The following is a 26,847-nucleotide window of genomic DNA, read 5'->3' as shown; positions in this document are numbered from 1 at the left end:
GTGGGGGAGGACTTTGGCAGGCAGCAGCAGGGTGAGGTGTGCAGGGAGCTGGGGGCCAGAGCTACCCAACAAATGCCTGCTGCAAACTGTGCTCTGTGTTCAAAGCCTGGCAGGATGCTCCTTTGTCCCTCTCTTTGCCTCTCCCTGTGCTTTGCTTGCAATGCCTCCTGCACAGCCTGGGCACTCAGCACAGCAGAGCTCTGCAGTTCCCTTCTCCCCCTCTCTGTCATTTCCCTTTAGGCCTCCACTGAATCGTCTTTTATTTCCCTCTAGCAGCTTTTACTGTGGCACTGGAGAGTGCCAGCCCCTGCGTGCCACCTCCAGCGGGTGGATGTGGGTCTGGGAGGGCAGGACCTGTGCCTCCAGGTGTCCTAGCTGCAAGCACACACCCAGGGGAGCTTGGTGCCCTCTAATGAAGGCTGGCACAAGTGGGAGACCTTCCCCCAGATGCTCTGCCAGCCCCCAGCAGGCTGTGCTGCAGTGACTGCCAGAGCAGGACTCTGCATTTCCCTGCTGCAGACTCCTTTGCAGCTCCTCAGGCCACGTGTGGAGGAACCACAGAGACAGAGACAGAGACACAGAATTAGCCAGGTTGGAAAAGAGCTCTGAGCTCATCCAGTCCAACCTCTCACCTCCCTGGGCAGCCCATTCCAGTGCCAATCACTCTCTCTGACAACAACTTCCTCCTAACATCCAGCCTAGACCTGCCCTGCCACAGCTTCAGCCTCTGTCCCCTTCTTCTGTCCTTGGCTGCCTGGCAGCAGAGCCCAACCCCACCTGGCTACAGCCTCCCTGCAGGCAGCTGCAGGCAGCAATGAGCTCTGCCCTGAGCCTCCTCTGCTGCAGGCTGCACCCCCCCAGCTCCCTCAGCCTCTCCTCACAGGGCTGTGCTCCAGGCCCCTCCCCAGCCTTGCTGCCCTGCTCTGGGCACCTTCCAGCACCTCAACATCTCTCTGCAATGGAGGAGCCCAGAACTGGACACAGCACTGCAGGGGTGGCCTGAGCAGTGTTGAGCACAGGGGCAGAAGCAGCTCCCTTGTCCTGCTGCCCACACTGCTCCTGAGCCAGCCCAGGATGCCATTGGCTCTGCTGCCCACCTGGGCACTGCTGCCTCCTCTGCAGCTGCTCTCTGCCAGCACCCCCAGGGCCCTCTCTGCCTGGCTGCTCTCAGCCACTCTGGCCCCAGCCTGTGGCACTACATGAGGTTGTTGTGGCCCAAGTTCAGAACCCTGCCCTTGGCCTTGTTAGAACTCCTGGCACTGGACTGTGCCCATCTGCCCAGGTTCCTCTGCAGAGCCCTCCTGCCCTCTAACAGAGCCACACTTGCTGTTGCTGGAGGCTTAGTTCATCAGAAGGGTTAGGTGAGAGGTTGGACTCAGTGAGGTCAGAGCTCTTGTCTGACCTGCTCAGTTCTGTGACTGTGCTTGTGCAGCAGAGTTGCAAGCACAGCAGAGAAGCTGCAGCTCCTTCCAGATCCCTCCTCTCCAGCCAGAGACTGTTCTGGCTGTGAGATCATCATTCTGTGCTTATCTGCCTCTTCCTCCCTCCCTTTGCTCCCCTCCATCCCCTTTCTCTGCTCAGTCTGCCTTTGGCACTCAGAGCTCCTCTGTCCCTGCACAAAGCAGAGCCAGGCCAGGCTGAGCTCAATGTGGTTTGCATTACAGCATTAACAAAACATTGCTGCTTTCTGAGGCTTTCTCCAAGGCAGAATCTCCAGCTCCCAGGGCCCTGCAGCCTCTCACTGCATTCCTACCTCCCCACAAAGTGGGTTGGAAATGCAAACTTGGCTTGCAGAGCTTTCAGGAGAGGAGGCATCAGAGGAGGGGTCAGCCAGGAGCACCAGAGGCAGTGCTTTGCTAGGTGGGGCAGGTAGGGAAGGGCTTTGCCTCGGCTGAGATAGCAGAGGGACAGCATAGAATGATAGAAGGGTTGGAAGGGAGCTCAAAGCTCAGCCAGTGCCAACCTCCTGCCATAGGCAGGGACACCTCACACTAGAACAGGTCACTCAAGGCCTCATCCAGCCTGGTCCTGAGCACCTCTCCAGGGAGGTTGTGGAGCACAGAAGCACCCAGTGTGATCAAAGATCCCATTCTGTGCTTCTGTGCTCCACAACCTCCCTGGGAAACCTGTGCCAGGGTCTCACCACCTTCAACCTCTGCCAGTCTCTCACCACCCTCACTGCAAACAACTTCCTCCTCACATCCACTTTCAGTCTCCCCTCTCACACTTCAAACCCATTTCTCCTCCTCCTGCCATCCCCAGACCTTGTCCATATTTCCCTCCCCAGCCCTCCTGCAGCTCCCTTCAGCTCCTGCAAGGCCACTCCAGGCTCTCCTGGAAGCCTTCTCCTCTGCAGGCTGCACAGCCCCAACTCTCTCAGCCTGTGCTCAGAGCAGAGCTGCTGCAGCCCTCTCAGCATCTTGGTGGCCTCCTCTGGGCTGGCTCCAACACTTCCATGTGCTGCTTGTGCTGGGGGCTGCAGAGCTGCACAGAGTGCTCCAGGTGGGGTGTGAGGAGAGCGGAGCCAAGGGGCAGAGTCCTCTCCCTTGCCCTGTGCCCACACTGCTCCTGCTGCAGCCCAGCACAGGGTTGTGTCTGGGCTGCACTCACACTGCAGGCTCCTGTGGAGCTTTGCATCTCCTCAGACCCTCAGGTCCTGTTCCTCAGGGCTGCTCTCAGCCATTCCCCACCCAGAAGTTGTCAGGCTGATGGGGGCTCAGGGCTGCCCACCCCCAGTGGGCTGAGTTGCAGAGAAGAGCCTTGGCACAGATCCTCCTGAGAGCAGCCAAGCTGCCAGCCCAGGCTGAGGCCACTCTAGGAGAAGACTCCCAGAAGGTCTCTTAGGCCAAAATGTTTTCTGAGCTCTGCTGTAGTTGAAAGCAAATCTGGGAGGTTCTGCTCCCCCTCTGCTCTGCCCCTGCTGAGACCACACCTGGGATGCTGTGCCCAGTTTTGAGCTGCCCAGTTCAAGGGAGACAGAGACCTGCTGGAGAGAGGCCAGGGGAGGCTGTGAAGATGATGAAGGCAGTGGAACATCTCTGCTGTGGAGAAAGGCTGAGAGCCCTTGGGGGGGGGTCAATCTGGAGAAGAGGAGGCTGAGAGGGGATCAGATCAATGTCTGAGGGTGGGTGTCAGGCATAGGTGGGTGCCAGGCTCAGTTTGGGGGTGCCCAGTGGACAAGGAACAAGAGGTACAACAACCCAGAAGGTTCCACCTCAACGTGAGGAGAAACTTCTTTGGTGTGAGGATGCTTGGAGGAGGCCTGGAGCAAGCTGCCCAGAGAGGCTGTGGAGCCTCCTTCTCTGGGGAGCTTCCAAACCTGCCTGGATGTGCTCTGTGAGCCCTGCCCTGAGAGATCCTCCTTCGGCAGGGGGCTGGGGCTGGATGATCTCCTAGGTCCCTTCCAACCCCTCCCATTCTGTGACTAGCACAGGGGCAGGAGCAGGAAATGGTTGCTCTGTGGAATGTGGGAGGTTGGGCAAACAGCTCTGGCAGCCTCTCCTGGCCCCAGACCCTCGCTGCTGTTGGGAGAGCAGCACTCAGCACTCGAGACCTGGTGCTGGCAGTTGGAAGATGCTGTGCTGGCTTCAGCCCTTCCACGAGGGAGCTCTGCAGGCAGTGCTCAGTCAGGCAGCTGGACCTTGGCTGAGCCACTCAGCAGAGCCAAGGCTGAATGCAGCTTGGTTGTGTGGCTGGGAGAGCACAGAGCCACTCAGCTACCCAGGTCAGAAAGCAGCTCTGAGCTCACCGAGTCCAACCTCTCCCCTGCCCCTTCTGATGAGCTAAGCCCTGGCACTGAGTGCCTCATGCAGCCTCCTCCTCAACACCTCCAGCCATGGGCACTGCACCACCTCCCTGGGCAGCCCATTCCAGTGCCAATCACTCTCTCTGACAACAACTTCCTCCTCACATCCAGCCTCAACCTGCCCTGGCACAGCTTCAGCCTCTGTCCCCTTGTTCTGTTGCTGGCTGCCTGGCAGCAGAGCCCAACCCCACCTGGCTACAGCCTCCCTGCAGGCAGCTGCAGGCAGCAATCAGCTCTGCCCTGAGCCTCCTCTGCTGCAGGCTGCACCCCCCCAGCTCCCTCAGCCTCTCCTCACAGGGCTGTGCTCCAGGCCCCTCCCCAGCCTTGCTGCCCTGCTCTGGGCACCTTCCAGCACCTCAACATCTCTCTGCAATGGAGGAGCCCAGAACTGGACACAGCACTCCAGGGGTGGCCTGAGCAGTGCTGAGCACAGGGGCACAAGAACCTCCCTTGTCCTGCTGCCCACACTGCTCCTGAGCCAGCCCAGGATGCCATTGGCTCTGCTGCCCACCTGGGCACTGCTGCCTCCTCTGCAGCTGCTCTCTCCCAGCACCTCCAGCTCCCTCTCTGCCTGGCTGCTCTCAGCCACTCCCCAGCCTGGAGCTGCTTGGGGTTGTTGTGGCCCAAGTGCAGAAGGTACAGCTCTGTCCTGGGCACCTTCTCTGGGCTTTGTCCCTCTCCTCTCGGGACTTGCTCCTCTGCACCACAGCATGGAGCCTTTAACAGGATGCATGGGCAGCACTCCAAGGCCAAAAGGTTATGCCCTGCTCATGGCAGAAGAAACTGTTCACTGCTGCTGGGGGATGACAGAACTGACAGGCCAGAGGGGGATGGGAAAGGTGGAGGAGTGCTGGGAGAGAATGACAGGAGTGGGAGCAGGGGGAAGTGCCCTGCTGAAAGGGCTCCCAGAGGGAGCAGATGAGAGGTGACCTCATGCATGGTTATGAATATGACAGGAGAAGGCCCAGAGCATGCAGCCAGGCTCTGCTGGGTGATGCCCAACAACAGGGCAGTGGGCAGTGGGTGGAAGCTCCAGGGGGGCTGGGGAGGGACTATGGACAAGGACTGGGAAAGAGAGGAGGAGGAGGAATGGGTTTGAAGTGGCAGAGGGGAGACTGAAAGTGGATGTGAGGAGGAAATTGTTTGCAGTGAGGGTGGTGAGAGACTGGCAGAGGTTGCCCAGGGAGGTTGTGGATCATTGGCACAGGCTGAGAGTGGTGAGACCCTGGCACAGGTTGCCAGGGAGGTTGTGGAGCACTGGCAGAGGTTGAGAGTGTTGAGACCCTGGCACAGGCTGCCCAGGGAGGTTGTGGAGCACTGGCACAGGATGAGGGTGTTGAGACACTGGCACAGGTTGAGGGTGTTGAGATACTGGCACAGGTTGCCAGGGAGGCTGTGGAGCACTGGCAGAGGGTGAGGGTGGTGAGACACTGGCACAGGTTTCCAGGGAGGTTGTGGATCACTGGCACAGGTTGAGGGTGGTGAGACTCTGGCACAGGTTGAAGGTGGTGAGACTCTGGCACAGGTTGAAGGTGGTGAGACTCTGGCACAGGTTGCCCAGGGAGGTTGTGAAGCACTGGCACAGGGTGAGGGTGGTGAGAGACTGGCACAGGCTGCCCAGGGAGGTTGTGGAGCAGTGGCACAGGTTGAAGGTGGTGAGACTCTGGCACAGGTTGTCCAGGGAGGTTGTGGAGCACTGGCAGAGGTTGAAGGTGGTGAGACACTGGCAGAGGCTGCCAGGGAGGCTGTGGAGCACTGGCAGAGGTTGAAGGTGGTGAGACTCTGGCAGAGGTTGCCAGGGAGGCTGTGGAGCACTGGCAGAGGTTGAAGGTGGTGAGACTCTGGCAGAGGCTGCCAGGGAGGCTGTGGAGCACTGGCAGAGGTTGAAGGTGGTGAGACTGGCAGAGGCTGCCAGGGAGGCTGTGGAGCACAGAAGCCCCCAGTGTGGTCAGCGCAGGCTGCAGCCACAGATGCCAGCACAGCTGAGAAGTGCTGCTGGGTTTTGGTGTCCCTCTGCAAAGTTTATTCCAGGAAGGCATCAGATGGCTCAGAGCTGTGCAAACCCAAAAAGGATCTGCCTTTGTTTGGAGCAGAGGGGAAGGACTCACTCATTCTTGTGGTGAAACACAAACATTCCCCAACCAAAATCAGCTCTGCCCTGGAGCCAGCCTGGCCCCAGCCAGGAGCTCCCTCCTGGGACTCTGAGCCTGATAAACTTTCTGGAGAGGCAAAGTTTTGGCAGAGGCAGAGAGTGCAGATTTGGGGGTGGGGAGAGAGAAAGAGAAACCTTCATGAGAGCTGAGTTAAAGGCCCTGCAGAGTGCTGCCAGCTCTTGGTTTAGTGAGAGCTGGCATGGAGCATGCTTTGCCCTTTGTGCCAGGGCTGGCAAAGGAGAGGACAGAGAATGGGAAGGGGTTGGAAGGGAGCTGAAAGCTGAGCCAGTGCCAACCTCCTGCCATGGGCAGGGACAGCTCCTGCTAGAACAGGTTGCTCAAGGTCTCATCCAGCCTGGTGCTGAACACCTCTCCAGGGAGGTTGTGGAGCACAGAAGCACCTCCCCAGCCTTGCTGCCCTGCTCTGGCACCTTCCAGCACCTCAACATCTCTCTGCAGTGGAGGAGCCCAGAGCTGGACACAGCACTCCAGGGGTGGCCTGAGCAGTGCTGAGCACAGGGGCAGAAGAACCTCCCTTGTCCTGCTGCCCACACTGCTCCTGAGCCAGCCCAGGATGCCATTGGCTCTGCTGCCCACCTGGGCACTGCTGCCTCCTCTGCAGCTCCTCTCTGCCAGCACCCCCAGGACCCTCTCTGCCTGGCTGCTCTCAGCCACTCTGGCCCCAGCCTGGAGCTGCTTGGGGTTGTTGTGGCCAAAGTGCAGAACCTGCCCTTGGCCTTGTTCAGTCTCATCCCCTTGGCCTCTGCCCACCCATGCAGCCTGGCCAGGTCCCTTTGCAGGGCTCTGCTACCCTCCCACAGCTCCACAGCTGCTCCTAGCTGTAGAGAGCAGTGAGGTCTCCTCTCAGCCTGCTCTTCTCCAGGCTGAACACCTCCAGAATCTGGAGAGGCTGCTCCCAGTGAGTGAGGCTGATGGAGGCTGAAGAGGTTGCTCCTGGTGGGTGAGGCTGATGTAAGCTCCAGAGGCTGCTCTCTGTGGGTGAGGCTGATGGAGGCTCCAGAGGATGCTCTCTGTGGGTGAGGCTGATGGAAGCTCCAGAGGATGCTCTCTGTGGGTGAGGCTGATGGAGGCTCCAGAGGCTGCTCTCTGTGGGTGAGGCTGATGGAGGCTCCAGAGGCTGCCTTTGGTGGGTGAGGCTGATGGAGGCTCCAGAGGATGCTCTCTGTGGGTGAGGCTGATGGAAGCTCCAGAGGATGCTCTCTGTGGGTGAGGCTGATGGAGGCTCCAGAGGATGCTCTCTGTGGGTGAGGCTGATGGAGGCTCCAGAGACTGCCTTTGGTGGGTGAGGCTGATGCAGGAGCAGCCTGTGGAGCATGTGGCTGGCTGAAAGGTTTCAGCTGTCTGCCAGTGCCAATTACCCTTAACAAAACAGCTGCTGTGGGCCAGTGGCTGACTGAAGGCTGTGCACTCAGGCAGGGAGCTGCTGGAAGCTGGAGGAGGAAAGCTCCCAGTGCAGCTCACAACTTTTCCTGACTTCTTCATCTTCATTTGAATGGAGCTGTGGGAACAAAGCAAAGCAATCCCTAACCTGCCTGGGGCAAGAGCCTCTTCCATGGCTGCCAGGGGAAAGCACTGCAGCAGGGATGAGCCTCTCTGCCAGGAGCCACTGCTTTCTCAGGTGCTCTCTTTAGCAACCCCTGGCTCAGAACACTTGGCTTGGTGACTCCAAACCACCCCTCCATGCCTCACCCACTGGACTAAAGCATGCTGTGTGACCCTGCCTCCAAGTAAACCCTGCTGAGCTAACCCCTGGCAAGGGGGCAGGACCAATGCTGCTGCACTGCTGCCACCCTGAGTGCTGTGAGGCACCCTCCAGGTGAGCAACTTTGGCTCAGCTGCCAGGTGAAGAACCAGCAAGGCTCACAGCTGATGCAGGAATGACCTTAGAGAAGGTTGCTTGGGTCTCTTTGTGGCTTTGCCTCTTTCCACTGGCACCTCACATGGAGCTGGGACATGCACAAGAGTTCAGCTCCTCACTGGACTGGAAATCAATTTGGCTCAGCTTTTATCCTTGCTCCTTTCCACTGCCAGGGGTGCACTGAGCACTGTAGCCTTGCTCCTGTGTTGCCAGTTGCCTCTGTGCCCCAGGGTAGTCACTAAGCACAGTTAGGAAGGGGCATGAGGTGGTTGGGGGCCACAGGCTGCACTTCAGCAAGCACAGCAAGGAACTGTCCCATCCTTCCCAGGGGCTCCTTGGAGGTGGTGAAGTCTCTTTGCTGGGGTGCAGCTACCTCCTGTTCACTTGCATCTGCTCTGACTCCATGAGCTGAACCTCTCCTACAGCTGCCTTGGCACAGCTGCTCTGCAGTGGCTTTTATCTCTCACACTGCTGGGCCTTGTGGATCATGTCCTTGGGCAGGGACTGCTCAGAAGGGGCTGTGGAGATAGGCTGAGGGCAATGTACTTGTGCTCAGCACTGCTCAGGCCACCCCTGCAGTGCTGTGTCCAGTTCTGGGCTCCTCCATTGCAGAGAGATGTTGAGGTGCTGGAAGGTGTCCAGAGCAGGGCAGCAAGGCTGGGGAGGGGCCTGGAGCACAGCCCTGTGAGGAGAGGCTGAGGGAGCTGGGGGGGTGCAGCCTGCAGCAGAGGAGGCTCAGGGCAGAGCTGATTGCTGCCTGCAGCTGCCTGCAGGGAGGCTGTAGCCAGGTGGGGTTGGGCTCTGCTGCCAGGCAGCCAGGGCCAGAAGAAGGGGACACAGCCTCAAGCTGTGGCAGGGCAGGGTCAGGCTGGATATGAGAAGGAAGTTGTTGTCAGAGAGAGTGATTGGCACTGGAATGGGCTGCCCAGGGAGGTGGTGCAGTGCCCATGGCTGGGAGTGTTGCAGCCAAGCCTGGCTGGGGTGCTCAGTGCCATGGGCTGGTTGGTTGGGCAGGGCTGGGGGCTAGGCTGGGCTGGAGGAGCTTGGAGCTCTCTTCCTGCTTGCTTGGTTCTGTGATGCTGTCATGGTTTGGATCTGGAGGAGGGGAGGGTTGTGTTGAGGATCAGGTGAAAGTTCTGCACACTGAGGGTGGTGAGAGCCTGGCACAGGCTGCCCAGGGCTGTGCTTGAGGTCCTTGCAGTGCTTCAAGCTCAGCCTTGCTGTGGCCCTGTGCAGCCTGCTCCAGCAAGATGCCCTTGGAGGGTCCCTCCCAGCCCAGCGCAGTCTGAGGCTCTGTGCACAGGTCAGGAGTGAGGACAAACCTGACTTGCACTTGGCCTTTGAGGCCTGCTTCACATCTCTGCCCTGGTGCTAAAGCTGAGTGCCTCTTGTGTTGCAGATGAGAAGCCTTTTGTGGTGGAAGACACCTACCTGCTGTGCCCAGCCCCTGTGCTGCAGGACGTTGGCATGTAGGTTTGTTTCCAGGTACCCAAATCTTTGCCCTGCACCTGGGGAGAGGCTTCTGCCTGAGCTGCATCACTTGGGATGGAGAGGAAGACCTCCAAAAGCTCATCCAGCCCAACCATCCTCCAGCCCTGCCAAGGCTGGTGCTGAGCCATGGCCCTCAGCACCACAGCTCTGTGGCTTGCAAACACCCAGGGGTGGGCACCCAACCTCCTCCCTGGCAGCCTTCTCCAGGGCCTGGCAGCCCTTTCCATGGGGAAAATGCTCCTCAGGTCCAACCTAAACCTTCCCTGCCTGGAGCAACTTAAGGACATTCCCTCTTGTCCTGACACTTTGTCCTCAGGAGCAGAGCCCAACCCCCACCTGGCTCCAGCCTCCTCTGAGGCAGCTGCAGAGGCCAAGGAGCTCTCCTCTCAGCCTCCTCTTCCTCAGCCTCACCACCCCCAGCTCCCTCACCTGCCCCTCCCCAGATCTCTTCTCCAGACCCTTGCCCACCTTTGCTGCCCTTCCCTGGCCCTGCCCCAGCCTCTCAATGTCCTCCTGGCACTCAGGGGCACACAACTGCCCCCAGGGCTCCAGCTGTGCCCTCACCACTGCCCAGCCCAGGGGCACAATCCCTGCCCTGCTGCTGCTGCCCACACCAGTGCTGAGCCATCCCAGGCTGCTGCTGCCCTTCTTGCCCACCTGGGCACCCCCTGCCTCATCTCCAAGTGCTGGCACCCACAGCTCCCTGCCTACTGGGCACTTCCCTGCCACTCTGCCCCCAGCCTGGAGCCTTCCTGGGGTGGTTGTGCCCCAAGGGCAGGTCCCAGCCCTTGGCCTCAGCCTAACTGGTCTGGCCTGGCCAGGTCCCTCTGTGGGTCTCAGATGCATCTGATTCTGGCAGTGCCTCCTGTTGCTGGGCTGGCAGCTGTGCACTGGGGTACAGTGGGAGAGCAGCAGCAGCATTAACCTGCCCAAAGGGCTTTTGGTGCATCAGGGGCACAGATTTTGGGGCCATTGGCTAGGAGGGGGCTGTGGACTGCCTGGCCTGACTTGTTTCTTGTGTTTTGGGTTGTTTCTGTTTCTGCTTTCAGGGAAGCAGCTCTCCAAGTCAGTATGAACGATGGTCTGAGCTTCATCTCCAGCTCTGTCATCATCTCCAGCACACACTGTGTGAGTTTTGCTTCCTGTGCCTGAGATGCTTCAGGTTGGGTGGTGGGACCAAGTAACAGCTGATTGCTACACCAGCCCTGGGGCTTGCAGGCTGAGTAGCATGGTGCAAAGGACCTGTCCCCCTCTTGCCAAGGTGAGCTCCTGGGAGTGATGAGGATGTTTGGTGTGAAGTCTGCCATGCTGGTGCTGGCTTGGAAGTTGGACTTGATGATCAATATCTTCATCAGTGCCATTGATGAGGGCCCAGACAGACAGAGGCTGCTTAGGAGGTTTGCTGCTGATACCAAGCTGAGAGGCTTGGCTGAGACAGCTGCAGGCTGTGAAGCCATCCAGAGAGCCCTGGAGACACAGAGCTGGGCACAGAGGAACCAAATGAGGTTCAGCAAGGCCAATTGCAGAGTCCTGCACCTGGGGAGGAAGAATAAACTGCAGCAGCACAGGCTGGGAGGTGACTGCTGGAGAGCAGCCCCAGGGAGAGGGAGCTGGGAGTGCTGGGGGAGAGCATCCATGGGCAGCAATGTGCCCTGGGGGCCAAGAGGCCAATGGGGTCCTGGGGGGCATTGAGCAGAGTGTGTCCAGCAGAGCCAGAGAGGTTCTCCTGCCCCTCTGCTCTGCCCTGCTGAGACCTCATCTTGAGCACTGCCTTCAGTCTGGGGCTCCCCAGGTGAAGAGGGACAGGAACTGCTGGAGAGAGTCCAAGGAGGGCTGTGAAGATGCTAAAGGGGCTGGAGCCTCCCTGTGAGGAGAGGCTGAGGGCCCTGGGGCAGTTTGGTCTGGTGAAGAGAAGACTGAGAGGGGATCTGAGCAGTGCTTATAAAGAGCTAAGGGCTGGGGGTCAGCAGGGAGAGCACAAACTCTGCTCTGCTGTGCCCTGAGATAGCACAAGAGGTCATGGATGGAAGCTGCAGCACAGGAGGTTGCAGCTCAGCACAAGGGCAACTTCTTGGCTGGAAGGGTCCCAGAGCCCTGGCACAGGCTGCCCAGAGAGGCTGTGGAGTCTCCTGGTGTGGAGCCTTTCCAGGCCTGTCTGGATGTGTTCTGTGTGCCCTGAGCTAGCTTGGGTGGTCCTGCTCTGGCAGGGGCTTGGACTAGATGAGCTCTTTGTGTCCCTCCCAACCCCTGAGATCTGTGAGCCTGTGAGTTGGAAGCCCTCAAGATTCTCCAGCACCAGAGCATCATCTGTCTCCCTGCCAGAGTAGAAGACAAAGGTGTGCTAGAGAGAGAGCCCAGGGCACTGCACCCACTGCTTGGAGCCTGTGAAGCAAACCTGCCCCAGCTGATCACATCCCCCTGGGTGCCTGGGGGCTGCAGCAGACATCCTCACAGACCCCCACCTGGTGCAGGGTGAGAAGGTTTGTGCCCCAGAGCAGGGGGAAGAAGTTCTTGGCAGTGAGGGTGGTGAGAGACTGGCACAGGTTTCCCAGGGAGGTTGTGGAGCACAGAAGCACCAGCAGTGTGCCCAGGTGGGCAGCAGAGCCAATGGCATCCTGGGCTGGCTCAGGAGCAGTGTGGGCCCTGTGCCCCTGCAGGCCACCCCTGCAGTGCTGTGTCCAGTTCTGGGCTCCTCCATTGCAGAGAGATGTTGAGGTGCTGGAAGGTGCCCAGAGCAGGGCAGCAAGGCTGGGGAGGGGCCTGGAGCACAGCCCTGTGAGGAGAGGCTGAGGGAGCTGGGGGGGTGCAGCCTGCAGCAGAGGAGGCTGAGGGCAGAGCTGATTGCTGCCTGCAGCTGCCTGCAGGGAGGCTGTAGCCAGGTGGGGTTGGGCTCTGCTGCCAGGCAGCCAGCAACAGAACAAGGGGACCCAGGCTGAAGCTGTGCCAGGGCAGGTCTAGGCTGGATGTGAGGAGGAAGTTGTTGGCAGAGAGAGTGATTGGCATTGGAATGGGCTGCCCAGGGAGGTGGTGCAGTGCCCATGGCTGGGGGTGTTGCAGCCAAGCCTGGCTGGGGCACTGAGTGCCATGGTCTGGTTGGTTGAGCAGGGCTGGGGGCTAGGCTGGGCTGGAGGAGCTTGGAGCTCTCTTCCAGGCTGCTTGGTTCTATGATCCTATGATTCTTCTAACCTCACCCTCTGCTTCTTTATACCACCCACTGTGCTTCCTAACCCCCCTGGCCAAACCTCCATTCTTCCTTGGGCCTGGGTAAGGTTTAGAGGGGCAGGGGGAAAGTGAAAGGGCAGTTGAGAGGTTGGGAGCCCCTCCTGGGGACTCAGGTTTCTGGGAGGGGAGCTGTGTTTCTGCATTACCTTTTGTCTCAGTTCTGATTTCAGTTTCCAGAGACTCAAATCAATTTCCTAGAACCAATAACAACTTTTCTAGAGTGCCCTTCCCTCTTCCCCCTTCTGTCCCAAAAGGAAGGGGTTAGATGGAGAGAGAGCAAAGGCAAAGCACTCCCAGATAAATGAATCTCACTCGAGTTGGGAGTCAAAAGCAAAACTTAACAATGACTTTAGAAAGTATCTGAGGTAGGGGAGTTACAAAGGTGCAGGGAAGGGAAAGCAAAGGCAAAAGGCATAAATGCAACCTGACTGTGCTGGTGATGGCTTTGTCTGCCCCATGGGGAAACAAAGAGAAGCAGGAGCAGGATGGTGATGATGGTAAGCAGGGAGCACAGAGAGAGAACAGAAGTCCTCCTGCTTTTATGGCTCTTTAGAGAGGAGGGGGATTGGGCTAACCAGAAGGGCTCTGCAGCAGGACCTTGACTGCCTGCACAGATGGGCAGAGTCCAGGGGGATGGTGTTCAGTAGCTCCAAGTGCAGGGTGCTGCACTTTGGCCACAGCAACCCCATGCAGAGATACAGGCTGGGGTCAGAGTGGCTGAGAGCAGCCAGACAGAGAGGGATATGGGGGTGCTGATTGATACCTGCCTGAACATGAGCCAGCAGTGTGCCCAGGTGGCCAAGAGAGCCAGTGGCATCCTGGCCTGCATCAGGAATGGTGTGGCCAGCAGGAGCAGGGAGGTCATTCTGCCCCTGGACTCTGCACTGGTTAGACCACACCTTGAGTGCTGTGTTCAGTTCTGGGCCCCCCAGTTTAGGAGGGACATTGAGATGCTTGAGCGTGTCCAGAGAAGGGCAATGAGGCTGGGGAGAGGCCTTGAGCACAGCCCTAGGAGGAGAGGCTGAGGGAGCTGGGATTGGTTAGCCTGGAGAAGAGGAGGCTCAGGGCAGACCTCATTGCTGTCTGCAACTACCTGAGGGGAGGTTGTGGCCAGGAGGAGGTTGCTCTCTTCTCTCAGGTGGCCAGCACCAGAAGGAGAGGACACAGCCTCAGGCTGTGCCAGGGGAGATTTAGGCTGGAGGTGAGGAGAAAGTTCTTCCCTGAGAGAGTCATTGGACACTGGAATGGGCTGCCCGGGGAGGTGGTGGAGTCGCCGTCCCTGGAGCTGTTCAAGGCAGGACTGGACGTGGCACTTGGTGCCATGGTCTGGCCTTGAGCTCTGTGCTAAAGGGTTGGACTTGATGAGCTGTGAGGTCTCTTCCAACCTTGGTGACACTGTGACACTGTGATGCTGTGAGACTGTGATGCTGTGATACCTGGTGGTGTTCAGACCCAGCCCTGGGAAGGGGTCAGGCCCACCTAGGGTCAGGTTCAAGGTTGCTCCCCCTGGAGGGTTAACCCTGTTCAGCTTTTCCCTTGCATAGGTCTGTCTGTAACTGTCTGTGCTGTAAATCTCTGCTCATGCATTGTGCTAGCTGTAAACATCAGCTTCAGTCCTATCTCCAGAGCCAGCTGAGCCTGGTCTGGGTGACTTCTAATGTCAGGGGGGGCAGGGAACACCCAAACCATCACATGTGGTGAGAGCTGTGTGGCTGAGGCTTCACCTGTGTGGCTGCTGCCATGTGGCTTGTTGCCAGCTCAGTCCAAATTGAGCACACTGTCTGTGGTGTTCTGTGGCTCCCAGGAGCTCATCGGGTGGTCAGCAGCCACCTGGGCACAGCAGAGTGCAGGTTTGCAGGCTGGAGCAGTCTGACTGAGTGCTGTGTACAGCAAGGAAACAGCCCTCGGGCTGGCAGGGCAGGCTGGAGCAGCAGGACAGCAGGTCCCAAGGTCCAGACTCACTGCTAGGTGATTGCTGGGTTGGGGCTGTGTTACCTGTGTTGGGGCTGCAGCAGCAGGACAGCAGGTCCCAAGGTCCAGACTCACTGCTAGGTGATTGCTGGGTTGGGGCTGTGTTGGGGCTGTGTTACCTGTGTTGGGGCTGCAGCAGCAGGACAGCAGGTCCCAAGGTGCAGACTCACTGCTAGGTGGTTGCTGGGTCATTATCAATGTTCAGGGTGGCAGAGCAGGCTGCAGCAGCAGGACAGCAGGTCCCAAGGTGCAGACTCACTGCTAGGTGGTTGCTGGGTCATTATCAATGTTCAGGGTGGCAGAGCAGGCTGCAGCAGCAGGACAGCAGGTCCCAAGGTCCAGACTCGCTGCTAGGTGGTTGCTGGGTCGTTACCTGTACTGGGGCTGGCAGGGTGGGCTGGAGCTGTGGGATGGCAGATCCTAGTGTTGAAACTCACTGCTAGGTGGTTGCTGGGTCATTATCTACGTTCAGGGTGGCAGAGCAGGCTGCAGTGGCAGGACAGCAGGTCCCAGCTCAAACTCACTGCTGGGTGGTTGCTGGGTCATTATCTATGTTCAGGGTGGCAGAGCAGGCTGCAGTGGCAGGACAGCAGGTCCCAAGTGCAAACTCACTGCTAGGTGGTTGCTGGGTCGTTACCTGTACTGGGGCTGGCAGGGTGGGCTGGAGCTGTGGGATGGCAGATCCTAGTGTTGAAATTCACTGCTAGGTGGTTGCTGGGTCATTATCTACGTTCAGGGTGGCAGAGCAGGCTGCAGTGGCAGGACAGCAGGTCCCAAGTGTAAACTCACTGCTGGGTGGTTGCTGAATCCTTACCTGTACTGGGGCTGCAGTGGCAGGACAGCAGGTCCCAAGGTCCAGACTCACTGCTGGGTGGTTGCTGGGTTGTTACCTGTTTTGGGGCTGCAGCAGCAGGACAGCAGGTCCCAAGGTGCAGACTCACTGCTAGGTGGTTGCTGGGTCATTATCTACGTTCAGGGTGGCAGAGCAGGCTGCAGTGGCAGGACAGCAGGTCCCAAGGTGCAGACTCGTTGCTAGGTGGTTGCTGGGTCGTTACCTGTACTGGGGCTCGATGGGGCAGGCTCAGGCTGCCAGTCGTTAGGCTTAGGCACGATGCAAAGTGTGGCTGCAGCCAGAGGCAGTGAGGCAAACAGGCAGGACACAAAGCAGAAGCAGCAGCAGGCAGCGAACGAGCAGGGAGCGGTGAGCAGCGAGCATCCTGCCTGCCTCTGCTCTCCTCTTTAGCAGATGTGGGCTGAGGTGAGTGGTCCTTTGGCCAGGATATCACCCAATCAGCTTTGGCAGCCAGCCAAAATGCACCACATTAGGCAGGGTCCCCCAAATTAGGCAGGGTCCCCAGGCCTGGCTCCCCCACATATGGGAAGAGCACAGACCGTGCACCTGGCAGCCCATGAGCTACCCAACCTGAGCAAGCTTTATGGTGCCAGGCCCTGTGTGCCCCTTTGTGTCTGTTTGACAGGGTACAAGCCTATTTTGGGCCTATGTGCCCTCCACCACGGGATGCTCCCTCCCTGGGACCCTCACAGCCTCACAGATCCCCCAGCTGGTGCAGGGCGAGAAGGTTTGTGCCCCAGGGTGGGGGAGAAGAAGTTGTTGGCAGTGAGGGTGGTGAGAGACTGGCAGAGGTTGAGGGTGCTGAGACCCTGGCACAGGTTGGGAGTGGTGAGACCCTGGCACAGGTTGCCCAGGGAGGTGGTGGAGCACAGAAGCACCCAATGTGATCGAAGATCACATTGGGTGCTTCTGTGCTCCACCACCTCCCTGGAGGTGCTCAGGACCAGGCTGGGTGAGACCCTGAGCAACCTGTTCTAGTGGGAGCTGTCCCTGCCTATGGCAGGGGTTTGGAGCTGGCTGAGCTTTGAGCTCCTTTCCAACCTAACCCATTCTGGGATTCTGTGATCCTATGACTGGGGGGGAGTTGAGCATCTCCCCTGTGGAGAGAGACTGAGAGCCCTGGGGCTGCTGAGCCTGGAGAGGAGAAGGCTGAGAAGAGAGCTGAGTAATGGGGAGAGATGGATGAGGGCTGGGGGGCAGTGGCTGGGGCCAAGCTCTGTTTGGTGCTCAGCAGCACTGTGTGCATGGAGGGCTGCAGACAGGAGTTCAATCCTGCTCCTCCACAAGCTTACTTCTTCACCCAGCCAAGGAGCAACAGCTCCAAACTGCACCAGAGAAGGTTTCAGAAGCTCAGCAGGAGGAGAACCTTCTTTGCAGTGAGGGTGACAGAGCCCTGGGGCTGCTTAGCCTGGAGAGGAGAAGGCTGAGAGGAGATCTGAGTAATGAGGCCAGATGGATGAGGGGTGGGGGGCAGTGGCTGGGGCCAAGCTCTGTTTGGTGCTCAGCAGCAGTAAGCCGAGGAGCAACAGCTCCAAACTGCACCAGAGAAGGTTTCAGCTCAGCAGGAGGAGAAACTTCTTTGCAGTGAGGGTGACAGAGCCCTGGGGCTGCTTAGCCTGGAGAGCAGATCTGAGCAATGTGGACAGAAGGCTGAGGGCTGGGGGGCAGTGGCTGGGGCCAAGCTCTGCTTGGTGCTCAGCAGCACTGTGTGCACGAAGGGCTGCAGACAGGAGTTCAATCCTGCTCCTCCACAAGCTTACCTCTTCACCCAGCACAGCTAAGGCAGGGCTGTCCTGAGTGTGATTTAGGCTGTTGTTTGGCCTGGGCTAATGTGACCACTGGCAGCTAGCCCAAGAGAGGAGGGGAAGGGCTGGAATGAGTGCTGCTAAGGTTTGGAGACAGGCTGCTGTTTGTGTGCTGGGCTGGGGAGGGGATGCCAGCATCTCCAGCACGACAGAGCTCAGCTGGCTGCAAGGGTTTGATGGATCTGTCTCGTGGCTTGTTTGTCTGATCCACTCCCCTCAAGCTGCCTCCTCAACGTCTCTACCTATTACATCTTGTTTTCCCTTCACTTGCCACTGCCCTGTGGGGGTAGCACTCCTCCCTCTACCCCCCAGAGGGTGATGAGGCTGAGTTGTTGCTGCTTTACCTAAGTGAGAGGTAGCAGAACCATGCAGGGACATCCAGGTGAGCTCTGCTGGGGGCAGAAGGTGCTGGGGGCAGCCCTGAAGCATGCAAAGGTCAGGGGCAGGGCTGGTCAGGGTTGGAAGGGACCACAAGGAGCAGCCAGTTCCAACCTCCTGCCATGCCCAGGGACACCCTACCCTAGAGCAGGCTGCTCACAGCCTCAGCCAGCCTGGCCTCAAACACCTCCAGCCATGGGGCCTCAACCACCTCCCTGGGCAGCCCCTGCCAGGCTCTCACCACTCTCCTGCTCAACAACTTCCTCCTCACCTCCAGCCTCACTCTCCCCACCGCCACCTTTGCTCCATTCCCCCCACTCCTGCCACTCCCTCACAGCCTCAAAAGTCCCTCCCCAGCTTTTTTGTAGCCCCCTTCAGGTCCTGGCAGGCCACAAGAAGGTCACCTGGGAGCCTCCTCTGCTCCAGCCTGCACAGCCCCAACTCTTTCAGTCTGTGCTCACAGCAGAGCTGCTGCAGCCTCTCAGCATCCTCCTGGCCCTGCTCTGGACACTCTCCAGCATCTCCACAGCCCTCTTGGCCCAGGGGCTCCAGAGCTGGATGCAGGACTCCGGGTGAGGTCTCAGCAGAGCAGAGCAGAGGGGGAGAATCCCCTCCCTGGCCCTGCTGGCCACACTGCTGCTGCTGCTGCAGCCCAGGCTCTGCTTGGCTCTCTGGGCTGCAAGTGCACACTGCTGGCTCCTGCTGAGCTTCTCCTCCAGCAGCACCCCCAAGTCCCTCTCCTCAGGGCTGCTCTCCAGCCTGGCACTGCCCAGCCTGGGGTTGTGCTTGGCATTGCCTCGACCCAGCTGCAGGAACTGACACTTGGTCCTGTTGAACCTCCTGAGCTTGGCTTGTGCCCACCTCTGCAGCCTGCCCAGGTCCCTCTGGGTGGATCCTGCCCTCCAGCCTGGCTGCTTCACCACACAGCTTGGTGTGGGCAGCAAACTTGCTGAGGCTGCACTCAGTGCCTCTGCCCATGGCACCCACAGAGATGTTGAGCAAGACTGGTGCCAGGACTGATCCCTGAGGGACTCTGCTTGTCACTGCCTGCACTTGGCCATGGAGCCACTGGCAGCCACTCTTTGGGTTCAGCCATCAAGCCAGTTCTGTATCCATCTGTGCTCCCCCCCTCAGACCCATGTGGCACCAGCTTGGAGATCAGGATGTGGTGCAGGACAGTGCCAAAGCCTTGCTCAGGGCCAGGTCAATGCCATCAGTTGCTTGACCCTCAGCTATTTGTGTTGTGACCTGTTCATAGAAGGCCACCAGGTTTGCCAGGCAGGATGTGCCCTTGCTGCAGGCAGGAGGTGCCCTTGCTGCAGCCATGCTGTGCCCTTGCTGCAGGCAGGAGGTGCCCTTGCTGCAGCCATGCTGTGCCCTTGCTGCAGCCATGCTGACTGTACCCAACCACCTCCTCCCTGTTCTCCTGTCCCAGCAGTGCCTCCAGCAGGATCCACTCCATGAAGTGCTGGAGCAGGGAGGAAGGGAGAAGTGCTGCTCCCTGAGCCAGTCTGCAGGCAGAGGAGCAGGTTGCACACCCGGGGGGGTACCCAACCCCCAAGCTCAGTTGCCAGGCAGCCGTTGGAGGCAGGAACCAGCCCTGCTCTGCTGGCTGGCAGAGGGCTGCCCTCCAGTGCAGAAGGAGAGCACCTCGGAGAGCAGCCAGGAGGGGAACTCAAAGGAGTCTTTGTTCGTTTCCAGAAGTGGTCCCACCCGAGGGAAAACCACAACTGACCTCTTGCACTGCTGACTCTCAGGCTGCAAAGTGGAAGGGAGGTGAAAGCTGAAGGGCTCCAGGGCCAGCAGAAACCAGACCTTCCTGGGCAGCTGTCCCCTGGAGGGGCAAGGGGCAGCACTGGCTGCTCCTCCTGTGCCCCTTGTGCCACCCAGTGAGGAGCACCCTGGGCTGCTTTGCAAGGAGGTGAGGCCAGAGGAGGTACCCACAGGTGGGCTGGGAGAAAGCCTCTGTGGCAGGACCTCAGCCCAAGCAGCACTGACTGGAGCTCACTGCTCTGCCCATGCACATCCAGCCCATGATGGAGACAACCAGAGAGTAGAATCATAGAGTGGGTTAGGCTGGAAAGGACCTCAAAGCTCAGCCAGTTCCACCTCCCACTAGAACAGGTTGCTCAAGACCTCATCTAACTTGGTCCTGAGCACCTCTCCAGGGAGGTTGTGGAATCTTTGATCCCATTCTGTGCTTCTGTGCTCCACAACCTCCCTGGGCAACCTGCACCAGGGTCTGACCACCCTCAACCTGTGCCAGGGTCACACCACTCTCAACCTGTGCCAGTCTCTCACCACCCTCAACCTGTGCCAGTCTCTCATCACTCTCAACCTATGCCAGGCTCTCACCACCCTCAACCTGTGCCAGGGTCTCACCACTCTCAACCTGTGCCAGTCTCTCACCACCCTCAACCTGTGCCAGGGTCTCACCACTCTCAACCTGTGCCAGTCTCTCACCACCCTCAACCTGTGCCAGGGTCTCACCACTCTCAACCTGTGCCAGTCTCTCACCACTCTCACTGCCAAGAGCTTCTTCCTCACATCCACTTTCAATCTCCCCTCTGCCACTTCAAGCCCATTCCTCCTCCTTCTGCCATCCCCAGACCTTGTCCATATTCCCTCCCCAGCCCTCCTGCAGCCCCCTTCAGCTCCTTCAAGGCCACTCCAAGCTCTCCTGGAAGCCTTCTCCTGTCCAGGCTGCAGAACCTTCCCAGCCCCCACTCTGCTCCTTCAGGAGGTTGGAGTTCTGCTTGGCAAAAGGAGCTGGAAGGGACATGTTGGGTCAGGGCATTTGGGAGGCATACACAGAGGCTAAGCTAAGGTAGAGAGCAGCAGAGCAGCTCCTCCCTGCCCAGGATGTTGCTGCTTCAAACCCACTCGTGGGTGGGCAGATCTAAAGGGGGGTTGAGCACTGCTGAGCTCTCCCACAGTCCTGGAGAGGAGTTTGGCTTAGCAGAGGAGAGCTGCTGGGCTGTGGAGGAAAGGTGGGCATGGGAGTAGGCAGTGCCAGGCTGAGGGATAATGGCTTTGAGCTGGAAGAGAGGAGAGGGAGAGTGGAGGTGAGGGAGAGATTAGTGAGAGGGAGGGTGGGGAGAGCCTGGCACAGGTTGAGGGTGGTGAGAGCCTGGCACAAGTTTGCCCAGGGAGGTTGTGGAGCACAGAAGCACCCAATGTGATCTTCAATTGGGTGCTTCTGTGCTCCACAACCTCCCTGGAGGTGTCCAGTGCCAGTCTGGATGAGACCTTTCCTCAGCCTCTCTCCTCCTCTGCCTCCCACATTCCCTCTCAGCAAGGTCCCCCAGGGAGGGGAACTCTCTCACTGATGGCTTCCAAATGTCAATCAGCCACATCCCTTCTGCCTAGATTAGGATTCCTGAGCCTGGCTGAAGTCTCTGCCCTCTGCCTGGGGTGGTTGGCAGTAAGGGAGCAGCTGGGACAGTTGTGTGTGTGCCACTCAGCAGCCATCCTCTCAAGGTTAAGGTGATGGGAATGGGTTGAGGTGGATGGGAGCTCAAAGCTCAGCCAGTGCCAACTTCCTACCAGCAGCACAGGGTGCTCAAAGGCCTCATCCAGACTGGCACTGAACACCTCCAGGGAGGTTGTGGAGCACAGAAGCACCCAATGTGATCTTTGATCACATTGGGTGCTTCTGTGCTCCACAACCTCCCTGGGCAACCTGTGCCAGGGTCTCAGCACCCTCAACCTGTGCCAGTCTCTCCCCACCCTCCCTCTCAACAATCTCTCCCTCTCCCCTCTCCTAGCCTAAATCCATTCTCCCTCCTCCTGCCACTCCCAGCCCTTGCCCAAAGTCCCTCCCAGCTCTCCTGCAGCCCATTGGGTGCTTCTGTGCTCCACAACCTCCCTGGAGGTGTTCAGGACCAGGCTGGATGAGACCTTGAGCACCCTGTGCTGGTGGGAGGTGTCCCTGCCTCTGGCAGTTGGCACTGGATGCTCTCAAAGGTCCCTTTCCAACTCAACTCCACTCTGGGAGTCTGCTCCAGGTGGCTCAGGCTGCTCTCAGCCAGGGGCTCAGCAGCAGCTGCCCTGTGCTGAGTGGGTTCCTGCTCTCCACAGCAGAGTCACCTTCAGCACCTCCTGACTGTGCTGCTGAATGCTCCTCTCCCCCCAGGACCTGCCTGAGTGCCTCTGCCTGCCTGTGTGTGGGTAAGGTGGCAGCAGGCAGCAGAAGGACTCAGCCCCAGGCTGGTTGGGGGCTTGGCTCTGGTGCCAGGCTGGGGCTGACTGCAGCTTGGCTTGCTTGAGCAGCATGGGCAAAGGGGGCCTGGGGGATAAGGGAAGGGCAGGCTGTGGGCATCTGGGTGATCTGCTGCCAGCTTCTGCTGGGGAACTTCGTGTCCCTGAGCGGCTTCTGCAGGAGAAAGCAGTGCCAGGAGAGGAGATGGAGAGGCAGAAGTGGATTGCAGTGCCTGAGGGGGCTACAGAAACGCTGGGGAGGGACTTTTGAGGCTGTGAGGGAGTGGCAGGAGTGTTGGGGATGGAGCAGAGCTGGAGGTGGGGAGAGTGAGGCTGGAGGTGAGGAGGAAGTTGTTGAGCAGGAGAGTGGTGAGAGGCTGGCAGGGGTTGCCCAGGGAGGTGGTTGAGGCCCCATGGCTGGAGGTGTTTGAGGCTGAGGCTGTGTGCAGCCTGCTCTAGGGTAGGGTGTCCCTGGGCATGGCAGGGGCTGGCACTGCCTGCTCCTTGTGGTCCCCTCCAACCCTGCCTGGTTCTGTGATTCTATGATCTGCAGCCCTCACTCTCATGCCAGAGCTGGCATCAGCTGGAGGATGTTTGCTGTCACTCCTGCAGCCATGCACTCCCCCAGCAGCCAAACCCCCACCCTGGGCACCCAGCTGGAGCAGGGTGTTGGAAACACAAGGGTTGGGTTCCTGGATGTGGGTGTTTTTGCCAGTGGAGTTGTGATTCCAGTCCCAATTTGGCTCCAGAGGGAAGCTGCTCCCAAACACCTCCTGCTGTGTGGGCTCAGGTCACACTGCCATGCTCTTAACCCTGCCTGGCTCCTGCCATGCTGCCTGTAAGGGTCTGTGAGGAGCTTCTTGTGTTCAGCAGGGCTGGGGGGGTGATGCCCAGGAGTGTTGGCTCAGGGAAGGTGCTCCTGAGATGCTTGAATGCTGTGAAGCTCCCAGACCTAGGCAGGGGGAGGACATCCCAGAGCTGCAGTGCTGGGGTCCCTCCTTTCCTGCCTTGCAAGGAAGCAAACCCAACCCCAGCCATAAGTGGTTGCTGTGATGACCAAATCCAACGCCCCAGGATTCTGCCTGCTCTTGTTCCAGTTGCTCTTCTCCTCCTGGGATGGACTTAGCACACTTCTGGTGAAGAGCTGCCCCCAGGCACCCATGGAAGCCCAAAGAGCTGCTTGGGTTTCACCTGGAGGCCTTTGGTCAGGGAAAACAACTCTTTAATCCCTGCCAGCAGCCACCTCAGCTGAACACCAAAGCTTGTCCCTTGGACCAGAGGGAGTGTTGGGTCCTGCTCCTCCCCACCCTGCAGCTAAGGACCAAAGCTTCTCCCTGTACCAGAGGGAGTGAAGAGTCCTGCTCCTCCCCACCCTGCAGCTGAACACCAAAGCTTCTCCCTGTACCAGAGGGAGTGTTGGGTCCTGCTCCTCCCCACCCTGCAGCTGAACACCAAAGCTTCTCCCTGTACCAGAGGGAGTGTTGGGTCCTGCTCCTCCCCAGCCTGTTTGCAGTGTGAGCTCTGCAGGAGCAGGGCTGCCTCTGGCTCTGTGTTCATGCAGCATGTGATGCAGTGAGGCTGCACTGGCAGAGCACTGGCAGAGCACTGGCAGAGCACTGGCAGGGCTGCATCCCTCCTTACACAGCACAGCAGATCTGGGGAAGGGAGCTGAGAAATGCCTGAGCAAAGCTGCAAGTGGGCAGGTTCAGGTTGGACGTTAGGAAGAAGTTCTTCAGCATGAGGGGAGGGAGACCCTGGCACAGGCTGCCCAGGGAGGGGTTGGAAGCCTCATCTCTGGTGGTCTTTAAGGCCAGGCTGGATGTGGCTCTGAGCTGGCCTCTGTGCCAGCTGATTTCAGCCTGTGACATGGCAGCCACCAAGCCAAGGCTCACCTGGGGACACCTGGGGCCAGCCAAGATGCTGCAGCCTCTGCCTGGAGCTGGAGGATGAGGCCCTGCTCACTTTGACCTCTGCTGCTGCTAAAGTTGTGAGCCCTGAGCTGTGAGCATTGCACCCAATGGCATGGGCAGCAGAGAGCTGAGCAGCTCTTCTGTGGCAGGAGCTCTCACCTCTGTTTCCAGCCCTTGGCTCAGATGAGGACCCTTAGTGCTGAACCTCAGGGGTCAGGAGCTTTGTATCAGAAAGAACAACAGAGTTCTGAAGGGCACAGAGCTGCTGGGGGAGGCCAGAGGAGGCCACAAAGGTGCTGCCAGGGCTGCAGCAGCTCTGCTTGGAGCACAGGCTGAGGGAGCTGGGGGGGTGCAGCCTGCAGGGCAGAAGGCTCCAGGGGCAGCTCAGAGCTGCTACCAGAGCCTGGAGGGAGCCTGCAGGAAGGCTGCAGAGAGACTTCTGCTGAGGGAGCCTGAGCCAGGCCAAGGGCAATGGTTTGCAGCTGAGGCAGAGCAGGCTGAGAGTGGAGCTGAGGCAGAAGCTGCTGAGTGTGAGGGTGGAGAGAGCCTGGCACAGGCTGCCCAGGGAGGCTGTGGCTGCCTCCTGCCTGGGGGTGTTGAAGGTTGGATTAGAGCTTAAGCAGCTGAGTGTAGCTGAGAGGTGTCCCTGGGCATGGCAGGGGTTGGAGGACACAAGCTCTGAGCTCCCTTCCAGCCTGAGCCATTCCATGGTTCTATGAATCTGGAGTGTTTGACCAGACCAGATGGGATGCCTGAGGGAGCTGGAAGACCAAAGTGGAGGGCAAAGGTGTTTGTAGCTCAGCATCTCAGCACAGCTGCATCCCAGTGCTGCTGCAGAGTGCCTGCAGAGGGACAGCTCAGCAGGCTGCGAGGGTTTGCTCCACGATCCATGCCAGCAGCTCCTGTTGTATTCCACCAGGAGTGTTGGTGAGGCACCAGCCTGGCCCTGGCACCCCAGGCTGTGTTCTGCCAGCCCTGCCTTCCAAAGAGCACTTCTGCCACCTCTGCTGAGCTGCAGACCTTGGTGGCTTTCTTCTGAAGGGGAGGCTCAGGTTGTTGCCATCAGCAGAGCACAGCTGGCAGGGATTAAAGAGTTGTTTTCCCTCACCAAAGCTTCTCCCTCGTACCAGAGGGAGTGATGGAGCCTGCTCCTCCCCAGCCTGCTCCTCCCCAGCCTGCTCCTCCCCAGCCTGCTCCTCCCCAGCCTGCATTTGCAGTGTGAGCTCTGCAGGAGCAGGGCTGCCTCTGGCTCTGTGTTCATGCAGCATGAGGTGCAGGGAGGCTGCACTGCTGCTTACAGTGGGCTACAGGCTGTGGGGCAAAGGAAGGAGGATGCTGGAGAAGGCTTTTGCAAGCAGGGTCATAAGGGAGGCTGTAGCCAGGTGGGGTTGGGCTCTGCTGCCAGGCAGCCAGGGACAGAAGGGGACCCAGGCTGAAGCTGTGCCAGGGCAGGGTCAGGCTGGATGTTAGGAGGAAGCTGTTGGCAGAGAGAGTGATTGGCACTGGCATGGGCTGCCCAGGGAGGTGGTGCAGTGCCCATGGCTGGGGGTGTTGAAGCCAAGCCTGGCTGGGGCACTGAGTGCCATGGTCTGGTTGGTTGGGCAGGGCTGGGGGCTAGGTTGGGCTGGAGGAGCTTGGAGCTCTCTGCCAGCCTGGCTGATTCTGTGGTTCTATGGCAGGAGGGAAGCAGGTCACTGCCTGCTGTTATTGCAGTTGCTCTTCTCCTCCTGGAATGGAGTTGGCACACTTCTGGTGAAGGGCTGCCCACAGGCACCCATGGAAGGCCAAAGAGCTGCTTTGGTTTCCCCTCAAGAGGGCTGTGGAGGTGCTGGAAGGTGTCCAGAGAAGGGCCAGGAGGGTAAGCAGAGGGCTGGAACTGCTCTGCTGTGAGGAGAGACTGAGGCACTTGGGGCTGTGCAGGCTGGAGAGGAAAAGGCTCCCAGGGGACCTTATTGTGGCCTTCCAGGACCTGCAGGGGGCTACAAGAAAGCTGGGGAGAGAGTTTTTAGGCTGTGAGGGACTGTTAGGACTGGGGGGAATGGAACAGAGCTGGAAATGAGGAGCTTCAGCCTGGATGTTAGGAAGAAGTTGTTCAGCAGGAGGGTGCTGAGAGCCTGGCAGGGGCTGCCCAGGGAGGTGGTGGAAGCTTCATCCCTGGAGGTGTTTCAGGCCAGGCTGGATGAGGCTCTGAGCCTGACACATTGCAGCCCCCAAGCCAAGGTTCAAACACTCAGCTCAGGATGCCTGAGGCCAGCCAAGATGCTGCAGCCTCTGCCTGGAGCTGCAGGATGTGGAGTCTCCATCCCTGGAGGTGCTCCAGAAGAGCCTGGATGAGGCACTTGGTGCCATGGCCTAGGTGACTGGGCAGGGCTGGGGGCTAGGTTGGGCTGGATGCTCTTGGAGGTCTCTCCCAACCTGGCTGATTCTGTGGTTCTAAGATGCTGAGCCCCTGCCTGCTCTGAGAGCACCTGGCCAAAGGCAGAGGTGGGGAGATTCAGGCTGGGTGTTAGGAAGAAGTTCCTCACTTCTCCCCGTGGAGGAGGCCCCTGCTGGCTGCAGGGGGCTTGGGCTGGATGCCCTCTGGAGGTCCCTTCCCACCCAAACCATTCTGTGCTCCCCATGACCACCCAAAGCACATCCCCAGGTGCCAGGGCCAGAGTTCTCCAGCGCCTCCAGGCATGAGGACTGCAGCACCTCCCTGGAATATGCATTCCCAGGTCACCACCTCTGCTTAGGGGGCAGATTCCTGAGGGGTCTCAGGAGAAGTTCCCTGGTTCAGAGCCCAAACCCTCCTCCTTTTTGCCCCTCATTGCAAGCTGTTTGCCTGCCCTGAGCTGCCAGCCTCCAGCACAGCTCCTCGAGTTGTTCCATGCTTCAGTCTTTCCATGAGCAGCTTGGATCCTTCTCCCAGGCTTTGATTAAAGAAAGAAAGGAGGGCTGGAATGAAAGCAGACATCTCCAAGGCTTCAGCCTCTTCCTGAGCAGCTCCAAGGCTGGCAGAGAGCTTTCCAAATGGCAGTGGAAACATTCAAACTCTTGCAGCAGGAATCTTCTCCTCCTTGCTTGTTGCTCAGCTGCTGCCCCAGCCTGCTTCTGGCTGTCTTTAAGCTGTGGATGTCACAACACAGGATGAGGCCAAAGTCCTGGCACCAAACCAAACCTCCTCCCCAAGAGGATTGG

At 59.1% G+C, this 26,847-nt stretch overlaps 1 protein-coding gene across 1 annotated transcript in view; it reads left to right on the top strand.

The window, feature by feature from the left end:
• Positions 1-26,847, top strand: part of ANTXR1 (ANTXR cell adhesion molecule 1) — a 162,990-nt gene that overhangs the window by 68,520 nt on the left and 67,623 nt on the right. The window contains exons 11-12 of the mRNA XM_064175602.1: positions 9,237-9,306; positions 10,378-10,456. Coding sequence (XP_064031672.1) covers positions 9,237-9,306; positions 10,378-10,456 — 149 coding nt within the window. The remainder of the gene's footprint in view (positions 1-9,236; positions 9,307-10,377; positions 10,457-26,847) is intronic.

Source organism: Pogoniulus pusillus, chromosome 42, assembly GCF_015220805.1.
Source record: "Pogoniulus pusillus isolate bPogPus1 chromosome 42, bPogPus1.pri, whole genome shotgun sequence".
Taxonomy (NCBI): domain Eukaryota; kingdom Metazoa; phylum Chordata; class Aves; order Piciformes; family Lybiidae; genus Pogoniulus; species Pogoniulus pusillus.
This window is presented reverse-complemented; position numbering and strand designations above follow the sequence as displayed.